The 16508-nt window shown below is 37.6% G+C and overlaps 1 protein-coding gene across 3 annotated transcripts in view; it reads right to left on the bottom strand.

Moving 5' to 3' along the window:
* The window catches only part of DMXL1 (Dmx like 1), a 383924-nt gene that overhangs the window by 177085 nt on the left and 190331 nt on the right, over positions 1 to 16508 (bottom strand). For all 3 annotated transcript variants that reach the window (XM_053701585.1, XM_053701589.1, XM_053701586.1), the window contains exons 22-25: positions 9031 to 9128; positions 8264 to 8429; positions 7827 to 8082; positions 3218 to 4281 (exon numbers count right to left, since the gene is read on the bottom strand). In XM_053701585.1, coding sequence (XP_053557560.1) covers positions 3218 to 4281; positions 7827 to 8082; positions 8264 to 8429; positions 9031 to 9128 — 1584 coding nt within the window. The remainder of the gene's footprint in view (positions 1 to 3217; positions 4282 to 7826; positions 8083 to 8263; positions 8430 to 9030; positions 9129 to 16508) is intronic.

Genomic DNA, 16508 nt, shown 5'->3' with positions numbered 1-16508 from the left:
AACACTACACATAGGCAGATTGAATCACATAACAAACATGATTAAAACCCCCCTGTTCAATAATCCCCTCAGGAGATATTAACCCTTGATTCCAAGATACTAAAGGAGACCCTATATTTTTCTCATGTGAGTTCGCATGAACAAATGAGTTACAGTATATTCATGAAGAAGTAAGATGAAACAATCTTACCGGAATCTACGCCGTGGAACAGGAACACGGCCCTTCAAGTGTGACAGATAGTAGCCTCGCCTCCGCCATGGACTTGAGAGAAGAAAGTAGGCAGTGAAGCAAAGTTCGACAACGCTGATTGCTTGAGGAGCTGTTAAAACTTCCGTCCCATGTCGAAGAGTACTACCCTCCATAAGAGACAACAACAACTTCTGACACTGAAAGGCAAAGAATAACTGGGGGATGAGGGAAGTGGGAGGAGTATTTAAGCCTTTGGCTGGGGTGTCTTTGCCTCCTCCTGGTGGCCAGGTTCTTATTTCCCAAAAGTAATGAATGCAGTTGTGGACTCTTTCCATTTATAAAGAAAATGGCTGACAATACCAAGTACACCAGCATCTCAGGCAAACATGCCAAACGTGATTATTCTCATTTGCATCATATAAAACACTCTACAAAGGAATATTGATTTGATGTTTTAATTACAATTTAATAGCAGCATTAAAACTTCCTTTAGCATGTGTTTTTTTTTTTCTTCTTCAGAATATAAGTTTTAGTTTTTTCATTTACCACACAACATGCTTTAAATGCCTAAAGTGTTTATTCTGTCTTTTATATACAATAATGCACTAAGGAATATTGATTTAGAGGATTTATTTACAGTTTTCATATCAGCAGCTTTTCTGCCCTTTGCTTTTAGCAAGGGGGTCTTTCATACATACAAAGCTTATATATTTATTTTAAGTGACATCATCAAATAATTCCTTACAAAATAAAATCATATTCTACCATAAATTCATTATTTATCAGGGTGAATAAAAATTGATGTTTTTTTTTTTTTTTTTAAATAAAATGCTTTTTGAGGAAATATCTACCTAAAGGTAGCTTATTTTTAAGATGCATTCTAATCTAAAGGTTATTCAGCCTGAAATATAGATTCATTTTTAATTATATAGCAAGATACTGTATATTCATGGCTGTGTTTACATCGCTTATGCTGGGAAGATTAGAGGCATGGTGGAGGAAGTAGAAAAGTTAGAACAAGTGTATGCATGAGCATAAGAGCCCCCATGTTCTGTGCATTGATCTGTAAAGGTGTCCTGTGCATGGTTACCAAGAAGCCAGAGTAATAAGGAGGTAAACCCACTGCAGTAACAAACAGGATTTAACCCTTGCCTTCTAGAACACCAACAGATAATCTGCTAATGTGATTTGCAGTAATGTTATATCTCCTTGATTGCCTCCTGCCCATGACAACTACAAATCATAGTGGTTATATATGTCCTGTTGCGGGCAAGCAAGGGTTACATGAATGTTGTGTGTCACTGCACTAATTTAAACTCCTGGTTATCCTGTGCTCTGAGTAAATAAGCACAGAACACTTTTGCAGAGTGTAGGAGAAGTGCATTTTATAACCCACTAACACTTTCACCAGCTGCCACTGATGTACACTGTAATAATACAAAATTAAGATTTTAAATTGGTAAAATAAAATATAGGTTGCCTATAACCCATTTTAATTTTAGTGCAAAATCTACAATAAATAAAAGCACGAAAAACAGAACTAAAAATATCAATCCATTCTTGAACTTAAAAGCTTATTATACCCCAAGCCACAAAACTGAAAACAGATCTCTATCCTATAAAGCGTCTAAATACTAGAAGAAGTTACCAGAACTGTATTCGGGGATAATTCCATCATCCCTTTATAAAATGAAAACATCAAAGGGTGGCTCTGGTCAGGCAGAAATAGCACAATACATCCATGCGACTTGCCCTTTTTTCTTTGTGAATTAATCACAGATAAACATATTGGGGAATTTACACTTCTAGCAAAGCTACTTTATCTCTGATGAACTATCTTCCAAAAAAATTCTGCCATGTACTTCTATTTCCCTTATATTATATTGTGATATCAAATTACAGAAAAATGCTAAAGGGACACTGAACCCAAATTTTTTCTTTCGTGATTCAGATAGAGCATGCAATTTTAAATAACTTTCTAATTTACTCCTAGTATCACATTTTCTTCGTTCTCTTGTTTTCTTTATTTGAAAAATAAGGCATCTAAGCTATTTTTTGGTTCATAACCACGGAAAGCACTTGTTTATTGGTAGGCGAATTTACCCACCAATCAGCAAGAACAACACAGTGTGTTCACCAAAAATGGGCCGGCATCTAAACTTACATTCTTACATTTCAAATAAAGATACCAAGAGAATTTAAAGAATTTGATAATAGGAGTAAATTAGAAAGTTGCTTAAAATTGCATGCTCTATCTGAATCATGATAGAAAAAAAATGGGTTCAGTGTCACTTTAATAATTAAATTCTCTGCACAACAAACACACACAGTCTTTTCTCCTAAAAGCTTTAACTGAAATATACAGGCAGAAAGTTAGCTGTTACAAAAATTTTAACATTCATTCTATATTAAAATAAACAAACACAAAGATAATGGGCTTATTATCAATGAAACAATATTCTTAGGGAGAAACTATTAATGGTTAAATATTATAAGGTTATTTTTCCAAATGTATGCAGACCTTTAGATACATTTATTAACAAAAAAAAAAAGAGTCAAGGGGGCTCTATAAGCACCCACAAACGACTGGGATTTCAGCATACTAAAGACTTCGGCATACTAAATTAGTTTATTAGAAACTACAATAGTTATACTTGTTATAACAATAATGATGAGATATTTAGCATGCTAAGTGAGCTGGCCATGCTGTATAAAGAAGTAGCTCTTCTTTTTTAACTTTTCGTATCATTTATGGTGTGAATGTGATTTGGACTTAAAAACTCCATAATTGCAACATCCAAGTATGAATTTTGTATTTTCTAATAAACTAATTGATGATGATGATGATGATGATAAAATCCCTGTCTTGGTCGTTTGTGGGGGATGATTAAGCCCCCTTGACTCTAATTTCTTAATAAACTGAAATAAACAAACTACTTTCATATAATTGTATCTTTATCAAACGTTTATGAATATACAAAGTTTAATAGCCAAGAAAGAAGCAAGTTATGGATTTAAAAAGTTTACCTGCTGGGATTCCTGTAGAAGCAATATTAATTCCATTCGTACAGAAGCCAACCCTCCACCGTGAGAACCATGTAGAACACAGAAACTTAAAAACATACGTAGAAGGGACTGGAATTTCAAAAGCCACTGTCTCCTCTGTAAAAGTTCTCTCTGCTGATTTGTGGAAATCTGGTCTAATGAATTGCCAGAGTTGTCAAAAGAAAATTCAAGAGTTACACCAGACTTCTGCTCATCCATGTTGGCATTATAGTCACAGATCTTTTGAAGGGCAACTACTGCCCTTTCAAGCCAACTGTAAAGCTGGTATCTTAGTTTACCACCATCAACTTCGTAGCCTGTGGATAACGTGCGGAGTTCTCCGGTAAGGATCTTTAGGCATGCTCTGAATTTTAATTGTGCTGCTATAATATCATCGGATGGACTAAGAATATCATTTTCATCGAAGCTCAAAGAATCAGAAATGCTTGTAGTATTTGTTCCAGGTTTTACACTTGCTGATTCTTGAGAAGGTTTCAGTTCTTTCATTGATAAGCCAGATTCTTCAGAATCGTCATCTTTGTCACTATCCCACTTTAATTCCAAAGGCTCATCATCATTTACTATTGATGGCTGGCTCCAATCAATCAGGAGGGAAGAGCTTGATTGTTTACCCGATGACAAATCAAGTGATGACCCCATACCGTTAACAATGGGGATGGACCAGTCAACATCATAAGTTTCAGGTTCTTTTGATAATGGAGTGGATACTTTACTTGTATCTGCTAAACTTGATGAACGAAGCAAAGTTTTTGACCTCTTTACTACCTTAGGCATTTTTGACAAAACTTCAAGGGCTAGCATTGGACAGCCAGCTGTTAAGTGTGCATGTGCAGTTGTGAAAAATAATCTCCTTTCACTTAAATTAATTTTGTCTGCCAAACCATTTTCCACAGTTAGATACATTTTAGCAGTGGAGGACTCAGAAGACCTAAAATTACGTCTCAGTAACATAGGATGAGTCCTTAGAAAATTATAGAAATTAAAAACCGCTGGATCACAACTTGAAGAAAGGCTCCATGATTCTCCTAAAAATAAAGAAATAGTTATTTGTTTATGCATAACCATAATGAAAATGTCAAGTTACAAAAAGAGATGTGTAGGATACATATGCACACATCGGGGTGGATAAAAATCAAAGATTTAAAAAACTATTTTTTTTTTTATTTAAAATCAGATTTATTTTAAATAAAATGCTTTTCTGAGGAAAAAAAATATCTAAAAGATAGTTTCTATTTAAGATACAGTTTTAATATAAAGGTTATTCATCCTTAAAGGGATATTCCAGTCAAAATTTAAATGCACATATATTAATTACATGTTTGAATAGAACATTTTTCGCTGCACGTGCATGTGAAGCATAACTAGATATTGTCAGTGCACCAGCAATTTAAATACTACAGCTTCTCAGAGCACCAGTGGGGCTTATATTATGTCAGCAATTAAAAAATTCAATCTTTACCGGGTGGTAAAAGCATCTTAGGCTCTATGAGCAAGTGCAGTGTTTAAAATGCTGGTGCACAGTTTTGAAAAAGCTATAGCTTTTATTAGAATTTTTTTGCAAATATATGTATATAAGAAAAATGTTTCTATTCAACTGACATGCATCCATGTAGATTTAAATTTGGACACAAAATCATGTCTGCCCGCCATTTGGTAAATTGGCCCCATTGGGTGAACCAGTGACAAGCAGCTAGTGCATAGCTCCTGAGTCTACCTTTGTATGCTTTTCTACAATAGATACCAATAGAACAATGCAAATTAGGTAAGAGAAGTAAATTGGAAAGTTGTTCAAATTCCATGTCCTACCTGAATCATGAAAGTTTCATTTTGACTTTACGGTCTCTTTAATGCAATTTCTCCCCTGCAAATCTCTGAACACAAAATCAACCCTTACTAAGTTTCAAGAAGCTGTATGAGTATTAGATTGTTAGAAGTGGAATAGATCTGCACAAAGACCCAAGTGTGAGGAGGGAGGGGCTAACATAAAAATGGAAATAGGTTATTCTTTTAGTTAAATAAAACAATTTAAAATTATTATTATTATTATTATTATGGTAATCATTTTTCTCCTTCCAATAAAGTACAGCTAAAAAAATTATCAAATATAAATAATTAACCTATTAAACAAATCAGTTGATACATTTTTTAAGGTAGTCCCTAAGCAGCCTTCCTTTTTTTCGCAGGTATTCCTTTTGTTACATCTATCAAATTTAAATCTAGGTTTCCTCTCCTTTCTGTTAACACAGAAATTTGGGAAACTGTTTCTGAGGTAGGCCAGGCAAACCACTATTCTTTTGGAGGACAGTTTCTCTTTTAAGGTGAAGGTTTTTATAGGCAATTCTTTTCAGCTTGCAGGTTTTATCTTTAGACTTTGTCAGTATAGCCTGCGTCTCCAATGCCATTGCTGTTTGGTGTGAATCTCTCAGAACTTATTTTTGGGGAAACCACTCTGGATTAGATCCAGGACAGTACTAATTTCCAGAGAACAGCAAATTCCTTGTTTTGTGAGCAGTGAAAATGATTTCCTATAATGCTAAGGATGCTGCATTAGCAGCTAGATATGCTTTGTGGCTTAAATGGACATGAAATTCAATTTTTTTTCTTCGATTAGTGTGGGTAGTAATATCCAAAAATGCCAGCCTGTTAGATTGGGGTGCAGTCTGGAGTCTCGGAGAACTCAGGGAGTTTCATCTCCTCAGGAGGCAAGGTTACCAATAAATATTCTGGAACTCTGTGCAATCGTCAGGACTCTCCAGAGTTGGCCTGACCTCAGACACAAGTCTATTCTGAGATTCATTTCGACATCATAGCTGTGACTTATATCAATCATTAGGGAGGACCTCACCATTTGTTAGCGATGAGTGAAGTGACCTGCATTTTCAGTTGGGTAAAGCACCATCTTTGCAGAATTTCTGCCATTCACATTACGGGAGGCAGACTATCACTCACAAGTCTCTTCCCCAAGGGAAATCAGGTGGTTTTCATTTAAATTGTGAGACATGGGGGTCTTCTAGAGATAGATCTCATGCCCTCTTATTTAAATTACAAACAAGGCCCTTTCGCTTATCAATATCTCAAACCTCTGAATTTAAATGCATGACAATTGAACGCTTTATTCTGTCTCAGAGGTTTTTCTGACCAGGTTATTGATACCTTAATTCAGGCTAGGAAACCTATTAACCGACATTTTTTATAAGGTGTGGGATACCTTTTTTGTGTGGTGTTCTCGCAAAGGTTATCATTGGAATTCTTTTAGAATTCCTAGAGTTCTTGAGTTCCAGCTCTGTTTTGCTACAATTCCTTTCAGTTCTTTGTTCAGGCTCTCATCTGAATTAAACCAGTTATTTGTTTAGTTTATCATACTTGGAATCTTAATTTGGTTTTAAGAGTTGTTTTGAGGTGATGCATGGTTTTATCTTGAAAGATTTTTTTTCTTCTAGCTATTTCATTGGCTAGAAGAGTCTCTCAGCTTTCAGCATTGTTATGCAATCCTCCTTTTCTGATTTTTCTTCAGTATAAGGCTGTTTTTTTAACTAGCTATCTTTTTATTCTTAAGGTGCTACCTAGAGATTCTATAAATCTGGAAATTGTTGTTCCTTTTTTCTGTAGAGCTCTTTCTAAGAATTCTAAAGAGCATCTTCTCAACAACTTAGATGTTATAACACCTTTCAAATATTATGTAGGAAGTCACTAAAGACTTTCTTTCTTTTTAGACTTTCTTCTTTTTTTATTTATTTTTCTGGGCAACGGAAAGATCAGAAAGCTACAGCTGTTACTTTAGCAGCTTGGCTTAAAGTTTTAATTAACAAGGCTTATTTAGTCATGGGGAAAACTGTCCCTGAGCATATTACTGTTCATTCCATTACAGTAGTTGCTACTTCTTGGGCCTTTTCGTAACAAGGCTTCTATTGATCAGATTTATAATGCACCTACTTGGTCCTACTTGGTCTTCTTGAAACATTTTTTCAAAGTTTTATCACTTTAATGTGTATGCTTTTTCTGAGGCTGCCTCTGGCAGGAACGTTCTGCTAGCCGTGGTGCCTGATTAGTTATGCCCTGCCTTCACTGTTTATCCCCTCAGTGTCTTGTGGACTCCACAGCTTGGGTATTGATTCCCACATGTGATAACTTGTGGACTCTAACCATCTGATAAATTAAAACAAAATTTATGCTTACATGATAAATTTATTTATTTCATGATGAGAGTCCACGAGCCTGGTCCTTTATTTTTATTCAGGTGGTGGCTGTACACGTTTTGCACTTCTTTGTTCCCCACTTTATCTTTACTGCTTTTCTTATATCTTCATCTACTTGGCTTTATGAATGATTGAGGATCATTGGAAGCAGGAGGGATTTAAAGCCTCCTCCTAGTGGTCAGGAGGAGAATTTTCCCCACAAGTGATAACTCATGGACTCTCACCACCATGACAGAAATTACTTTATCAGATAAACAAGAGTGCAATTAGTGTTATCCTTACTACTGGGTTTGTGCCCAGTGTAACTTAAAACAACAATCTTAGAAAAGCAACATTGAAGCCAACATAAGTAGGTGTATCAAATTTGTATTTACCGTCTTCATCTTTTACAACTTGTTTCAGTAAGGTTTCTAAAGCTTGGGTATAATCCTCCAAGACCCAATAGGCCATGCTTCGCACAAAAGGATCAGCATGCATGCTTGACAAATTGGGCTCCTTGCCAGAAGACTCAATTCCCAGAACCCTTTTCTGTAGAATGGACTTGTAGACTGCAGATTTTTCAAATTCAGATTCATAAAGTCTTGATAAAACAAGTGCTAGCTGGATATCATGTAATTTCTCTATGCAAACCTGCAAATACATAAATAGCATTAAGAATACAAATTGTCACACAGTCCTACAATCAAAAACAAAGTATAAGACAAAAAAACATATTAATGTACAGTTTTAATGCTGTAAAGGTATATACTTCTATACTATGATTTTGTTAGTGTATATAAAATGACATGTCCCATAAACAAGATAGTCTCACCTCCACTGCATCTTTTAAAGATCCAGATAACAGAAAGAATGCTGCAGAATGCTCAAAACGCTGTTTACCAAGCAATGAGAATGCATTTTTCAGAGCAGCTCTTCTCCATCTCTCTTCATTGAAATTGTGGCCAAAAAAATCTGTCATTTTTTTGTCTCTCTGAGACCTGAAAAATTAAAAGTAAACAAAGTCTAAAGGCAGATGCAATAAACCAACAGAGGCATAGTTTCCATTGAGGTGGTAATGTTTGGAAACTAACTGGTGGTAACATAAAAAATTCCACAGACTTTAATAGAGATCAATGTTTTTACCATCAATGGAAACTAGGCCAGTATTAGCATCGTGAAAGCTCCTGTTGCAGTGAGTGAAGAAAAATAATTCTGCAATGTCGTTTCTTTTTATCTGTCCATCATCCTGGGATCAGGCTTATCCTCAGTGACTTTAATATCATATCCTATAACATTAGCTTGCAACTTGCTATACAACTGATCTACAAACATTATTAATGTAACGTTATACTTATCTATTACCAGGGAGTTCCACCACCTCTGCCATCTCATAACAGGTAATGTTTGTAGTAATCATGTAACTATTCTAGTTTTCACAAGAGGAGTAGACGCACATTTTTCTTACTTTTTTTTTTTACCAAAAAAAGCACTAGGACTTTCTATTACACTTCAGTCATATAAAAAGAATAAAATTTTAATGGTATTAGACAAGTTTTTGCAGTTTTATGCCCCCATTACCAGCAGCTAAAATGTTCTTACCTATACAATCCCCATACTACAGCTTTCTTCTTCATAGCAAGGTAAAACATAGCAGCATCCAGTGGATCATTATTACGTTGGAAAGCTGCCTTTGCTATCTTTAAGAAAGAAAAAAAATTGACGTTAAAAGATTTTCTTTTTTTTCTTACAAGTATTTTTTATAGCAATGAAAATACATATCCGGTTGGGACACACACACACACTAAGTAGATATATATATATATATATATATATATATATATATATATATATAATTTTATTTTTTATTTTTTTTTTTTTAATTATGGGGGGGAGCTAAAAAACTGAAATTAAAATCCTCCATGTCTCAAAATTAAATCAATGTAAATATTTGCATAGGAAATTAGCACATCTAGGCAAGTATCCCCGCTCGCTTTTCCCCAGAAATTCTTAATATACAATGTTACCAATGCACATGAGAATTGTGGGTAAGATATGCAAATTATATATGCAAATTCTCTGTTTTGACACAGTGATTATTTTAACAGGATTATGACAGCAAACCAGAAATCACTCCTAGACAGCCTGTTTCGTTCTTTTTGGAACTCATCAGTACGAGATATATTTCTGGTTGCTGCATTGGTAAAGCTATTTTCATGGTTAAACCAAAATTCATTAAAATTATGGGGGGAGATAAAAAACTGAAATTAAAATAATCCATGTCTCAAAATTAAATCAATGTAAATATTTGTATTTTTGTTTTTTTATTAGTAGCTTCAACATATTTCAAAGCTCTAACTACTTCCAAAGAATGCAATGATCTCTCCTTAGAATTCTTAGGATTAGGACATAATGAAGGAACCACAATTTCTCTACTAATGTTGTTAGAATTCACAACCTTTAAAAGAAGTTCGCAACACCGCCTTATCTTGATGGAAAATCAGAAAAGGAGATTCACAAGAAAGAGCAGATAATTCAGAAACTCTTCTAGCAGAAGAGATGGCCAAAAGAAAACAAAACTTTCCAAGAAAGTAATTTAATGTCTAGTGAATGCATAGGTTCAAACGGAAGAGCTTGAAGAGCCCCCAGAACCAAATTCAAACTCCAAGGAGGAGAAATTGACTTAATAACAGGTTTTATACGAACCAAAGCTTGTACAAAACAATGAATATCAGGAAGAATAGCAATCCTTCTGTGAAAAAGAACAGAAAGATCAGAGATTTGTCCTTTCAAGGAACTTGCAGACAAACCTTTATCCAAACCATCCTGAAGAAACTGAAAAATTCTCGGAATTCTAAAAGAATGCCAGGAAAAAATGATGAGAAAGACACCAAGAAATGTAAGTCTTCCAGACTCGATAATATATCTTCCTAGATACAGATCTACGAGCCTGTAACATAGTATTAATCTCAGAGTCAGAGAAACCTCTTTGACTAAGAATCAAGCGTTCAATCTCCATACCTTTAAATTTAAGGATTTGAGATCCTGATGGTAAAAAAGGACCTTGTGACAGAAGGTCTGGTCTTAACGGAAGAGTCCACGGTTGGCAAGAAGCCATGCGGACAAGATCCGTATACCAAAACCTGTGAGACCATGCTGGAGCCACCAGCAGAAAAAAACGAGCATTCCTTCAGAATCTTGGAGATTACTCTTGGAAGAAGAACTAGGGGCGGAAAGATATAGGCAGGATGATACTTCCAAGGAAGTGACAATGCATCCACTGCTTCCGCCTGAGAATCCCTGGATCTGGACAGATACCTGGGAAGTTTCTTGTTTAGATGAGAAGCCATCAGATCTATTTCTGGAAGTCCCCACATTTGAACAATCTGAAGAAATACCTCTGGGTGAAGAGACCACTCGCCCGGATGTAACGTTTGGCGACTGAGATAATCCGCTTTCCAATTGTCAATACCTGGGATATGAACCACAGAGATTAGACAGGAGCTGGATTCCGCCCATACCAGTATTCGAGATACTTCTTTCATAGCCAGAGGACTGTGAGTCCCTCCTTGATGATTGATATATGCCACAGTTGTGACATTGTCTGTCTGAAAACAAATGAACGATTCTCTCTTTAGAAGAGGCCATGACTGAAGAGCTTCTGAAAATTGCACGGAGTTCCAAAACATTGATTGGTAATCTCACCTCCTGAGATTTCCCAAACCCCTTGTGCTGTCAGAAACCCCCATACAGCACCCCAACCTGTCAGACTTGCATCTGTTGAGATCACAGTCCAGGTTGGAAGAAAAAAAGAAGCCCCCTGAACTAAACGATGGTGGTCTGTACCACGTCAGAGGGTGTCGAACAATCAGTTTTAAAGATATTAAATGAGATATCTTTGTATAATCCCGGCACCACTGGTTCAGCATACAGAGCTGAAGAGGTCGCATGTGAAAATGAGCAAAGGGGAACACGTCCAATGCAGCAGTCATAAGAACCTAGAATTTCCATGCATAAGGCTACCGAAGGGAATGATTGAGACTGAAGGTTTCGATAAGCTGAAACCAATTTCAGACGTCTCCTGTCCAACAGAGACAGAGTCATGGACACTGAATCTATCTGGAAATCTAAAAAAAGGTTACTCTTGTCTGAGGAATCAACAAACTTTTTGGTTAATTGATCCTCCAACCATGTTCTTGAAGAAAACAACACTCATAAAAAGTTGGAAAGGATCTTTCCATTGAAAATGAGCAAAGGGAATTGAATCCAATGCTGTTAAAACTTCTATGCATATATAGCAACTGAAGGAAATAATAGAGACTAAAGGTACCGACAGACGGAACCCAATACAAATTGTCCCTTGTCTGATACAGACAAAGATAGTGACATAAACCATCTGGAAACCTAAAAAAAGGTGACCCTTGCGTGAGGAATCAAGAGCTTTTGAAAAAAGATCCTCTAACTATGCCCTGAAGAGCAAGTGAAACATATGAGAATCCGCATCCTCAGGAAATAATCTGAATGAAAACAGAAAAATGAAGAATACGCATTTATTGTATCTAAAGAAAACAAATAATGCTATCAATGACCACAAAAAGGCAGAATAGTTTGAATAAAACTCCAAAACCCAGTTCCTAGAAAAGGAACTGGAATAAAAAATCCCAGAAGATTCCAGGTCTGAGCAGCGCTTGAACCCCATGGGTACCCAGCCATGCCTCAACAGTATCCAAAATAAATAGGACAGAAACACACTGAAAGAAAGTGTTAGCCTTACTGGAATAAAATCAAAGAAATTTGGACAAAATAGAACCAAATAAATTTCAAAGAAGTCTTAACCTGCCCCTTACCAGCCAAGCTGGAATACGGCACGTGCATCGCAACATTAGGGAGCTAATTTCGAACCCCAATTAAAAACATGTTACTTGGGAAAGAACTCAGGATTCGTTCCTTAATAAGAACAACCAAACTAGTATAAGCTTAAAGTTTTAGTCTTAGAACTCAATCTTGAAGCCCATAGTAACAGTTAAGAATTGAATACAATTATAATTGATTATCTTAGAACAAAAGAAATATGGATTTTTTTTTTTTTTTTATTATTTTTTTTTAAATCACAGAATTCTTCTAGCTAAAATAGCTAAAGACATAGATTAACCCTCATTTGCGAATATATTCAATAAAATGAAGACACAAATGAAATCATTAGCATGATAGTCCAGTTTAAAGGACCAGTCAAAACAGAGGACTTGCAAAATGCAAAACAAGACAAATGCAACGGCACCTAGTCTAGTAAATGTTGACCCTTAACAATGCTAAAATAAACTTGATCTAAAAGTAAACAGAAAAAATGAAGCAATTGCAATATCACAGGACCAAGAAAAGTACCTGAAACTAAATAATTTTCCGAAAATAAGATACAACTATATAAAGGAAAATAAATACTATTTTGCTATAAAAACAATAGCATAATTAGTAGGAGTAGAGATAGCTCCAATAAATTGGAGAACCCTCCAAATTGAATTTAACTGCTGACAAAGAATATAGTTTAAAAATAAAAGAAAATTCTCAGCCTATTCCATTCCCTAGTATGGGGAATTGGAAAGAAAACCTCTGAAATCACAGAAGAAATAAAAAGGCAGAAATAGTGTCAGCTAGTCTTAAAGAACTAGTTACCTTAATATCCAAAATAATCAACACCTCTTCAACAAAGAACAAATGTACTTTATTAATAAAAAAATTATATAAAAAACAGAATTTATGTTTACCTGATAAATTACTTTCTCCAACGGTGTGTCCGGTCCACGGCGTCATCCTTACTTGTGGGATATTCTCTTCCCCAACAGGAAATGGCAAAGAGCCCAGCAAAGCTGGTCACATGATCCCTCCTAGGCTCCGCCTACCCCAGTCATTCGACCGACGTTAAGGAGGAATATTTGCATAGGAGAAACCATATGATACCGTGGTGACTGTAGTTAAAGAAAATAAAATATCAGACCTGATTAAAAAACCAGGGCAGGCCGTGGACCGGACACACCGTTGGAGAAAGTAATTTATCAGGTAAACATAAATTCTGTTTTCTCCAACATAGGTGTGTCCGGTCCACGGCGTCATCCTTACTTGTGGGAACCAATACCAAAGCTTTAGGACACGGATGAAGGGAGGGAGCAAATCAGGTCACCTAAATGGAAGGCACCACGGCTTGCAAAACCTTTCTCCCAAAAATAGCCTCAGAAGAAGCAAAAGTATCAAACTTGTAAAATTTGGTAAAAGTGTGCAGTGAAGACCAAGTCGCTGCCCTACATATCTGATCAACAGAAGCCTCGTTCTTGAAGGCCCATGTGGAAGCCACAGCCCTAGTGGAATGAGCTGTGATTCTTTCGGGAGGCTGCCGTCCGGCAGTCTCGTAAGCCAATCTGATGATGCTTTTAATCCAAAAAGAGAGAGAGGTAGAAGTTGCTTTTTGACCTCTCCTTTTACCGGAATAAACAACAAACAAGGAAGATGTTTGTCTAAAATCCTTTGTAGCATCTAAATAGAATTTTAGAGCGCGAACAACATCCAAATTGTGCAACAAACGTTCCTTCTTCGAAACTGGTTTCGGACACAGAGAAGGTACGATAATCTCCTGGTTAATGTTTTTGTTAGAAACAACTTTTGGAAGAAAACCAGGTTTAGTACGTAAAACCACCTTATCTGCATGGAACACCAGATAAGGAGGAGAACACTGCAGAGCAGATAATTCTGAAACTCTTCGAGCAGAAGAAATTGCAACCAAAAACAAAACTTTCCAAGATAATAACTTAATATCAACGGAATGTAAGGGTTCAAACGGAACCCCCTGAAGAACTGAAAGAACTAAGTTGAGACTCCAAGGAGGAGTCAAAGGTTTGTAAACAGGCTTGATTCTGACCAGAGCCTGAACAAAGGCTTGAACATCTGGCACAGCTGCCAGCTTTTTGTGAAGTAACACAGACAAGGCAGAAATCTGTCCCTTCAGGGAACTTGCAGATAATCCTTTTTCCAATCCTTCTTGAAGGAAGGATAGAATCTTAGGAATCTTAACCTTGTCCCAAGGGAATCCTTTAGATTCACACCAACAGATATATTTTTTCCAAATTTTGTGGTAAATCTTTCTAGTTACAGGCTTTCTGGCCTGAACAAGAGTATCGATAACAGAATCTGAGAACCCTCGCTTCGATAAGATCAAGCGTTCAATCTCCAAGCAGTCAGCTGGAGTGAGACCAGATTCGGATGTTCGAACGGACCCTGAACAAGAAGGTCTCGTCTCAAAGGTAGCTTCCATGGTGGAGCCGATGACATATTCACCAGATCTGCATACCAAGTCCTGCGTGGCCACGCAGGAGCTATCAAGATCACCGACGCCCTCTCCTGATTGATCCTGGCTACCAGCCTGGGGATGAGAGGAAACGGCGGGAACACATAAGCTAGTTTGAAGGTCCAAGGTGCTACTAGTGCATCCACTAGAGCCGCCTTGGGATCCCTGGATCTGGACCCGTAGCAAGGAACTTTGAAGTTCTGACGAGAGGCCATCAGATCCATGTCTGGAATGCCCCACAGTTGAGTGACTTGGGCAAAGATTTCCGGATGGAGTTCCCACTCCCCCGGATGCAATGTCTGACGACTCAGAAAATCCGCTTCCCAATTTTCCACTCCTGGGATGTGGATAGCAGACAGGTGGCAGGAGTGAGACTCCGCCCATAGAATGATTTTGGTCACTTCTTCCATCGCTAGGGAACTCCTTGTTCCCCCCTGATGGTTGATGTACGCAACAGTTGTCATGTTGTCTGATTGAAACCGTATGAACTTGGCCCTCGCTAGCTGAGGCCAAGCTTTGAGAGCATTGAATATCGCTCTCAGTTCCAGAATATTTATCGGTAGAAGAGATTCTTCCCGAGACCAAAGACCCTGAGCTTTCAGGGATCCCCAGACAGCGCCCCAGCCCATCAGACTGGCGTCGGTCGTGACAATGACCCACTCTGGTCTGCGGAAGGTCATCCCTTGTGACAGGTTGTCCAGGGACAGCCACCAACGGAGTGAGTCTCTGGTCCTCTGATTTACTTGTATCTTCGGAGACAAGTCTGTATAGTCCCCATTCCACTGACTGAGCATGCACAGTTGTAATGGTCTTAGATGAATGCGCGCAAAAGGAACTATGTCCATTGCCGCTACCATCAAACCTATCACTTCCATGCACTGCGCTATGGAAGGAAGAGGAACGGAATGAAGTATCCGACAAGAGTCTAGAAGTTTTGTTTTTCTGGCTTCTGTCAGAAAAATCCTCATTTCTAAGGAGTCTATTATTGTTCCCAAGAAGGGAACCCTTGTTGACGGAGATAGAGAACTCTTTTCCACGTTCACTTTCCATCCGTGAGATCTGAGAAAGGCCAGGACAATGTCCGTGTGAGCCTTTGCTTGAGGAAGGGACGACGCTTGAATCAGAATGTCGTCCAAGTAAGGTACTACGGCAATGCCCCTTGGTCTTAGCACAGCTAGAAGGGACCCTAGTACCTTTGTGAAAATCCTTGGAGCAGTGGCTAATCCGAAAGGAAGCGCCACGAACTGGTAATGCTTGTCCAGGAATGCGAACCTTAGGAACCGATGATGTTCCTTGTGGATAGGAATATGTAGATACGCATCCTTTAAATCCACCGTGGTCATGAATTGACCTTCCTGGATGGAAGGAAGAATTGTTCGAATGGTTTCCATCTTGAACGATGGAACCTTGAGAAACTTGTTTAAGATCTTGAGATCTAAGATTGGTCTGAACGTTCCCTCTTTTTTGGGAACTATGAACAGATTGGAGTAGAACCCCATCCCTTGTTCTCCTAATGGAACAGGATGAATCACTCCCATTTTTAACAGGTCTTCTACACAATGTAAGAATGCCTGTCTTTTTATGTGGTCTGAAGACAACTGAGACCTGTGGAACCTCCCCCTTGGGGGAAGCCCCTTGAACTCCAGAAAAATAACCTTGGGAGACTATTTCTAGCGCCCAAGGATCCAGAACATCTCTTGCCCAAGCCTGAGCGAAGAGAGAGAGTCTGCCCCCCACCAGATCCGGT

The sequence above is a fragment of the Bombina bombina genome, chromosome 2 (genome assembly GCF_027579735.1).
Source record: "Bombina bombina isolate aBomBom1 chromosome 2, aBomBom1.pri, whole genome shotgun sequence".
Classification (NCBI taxonomy): Eukaryota; Metazoa; Chordata; class Amphibia; order Anura; family Bombinatoridae; genus Bombina; species Bombina bombina.
Note: the sequence above shows the minus strand (reverse complement) of the source record. Positions and strands in the feature narration are given on the sequence as shown.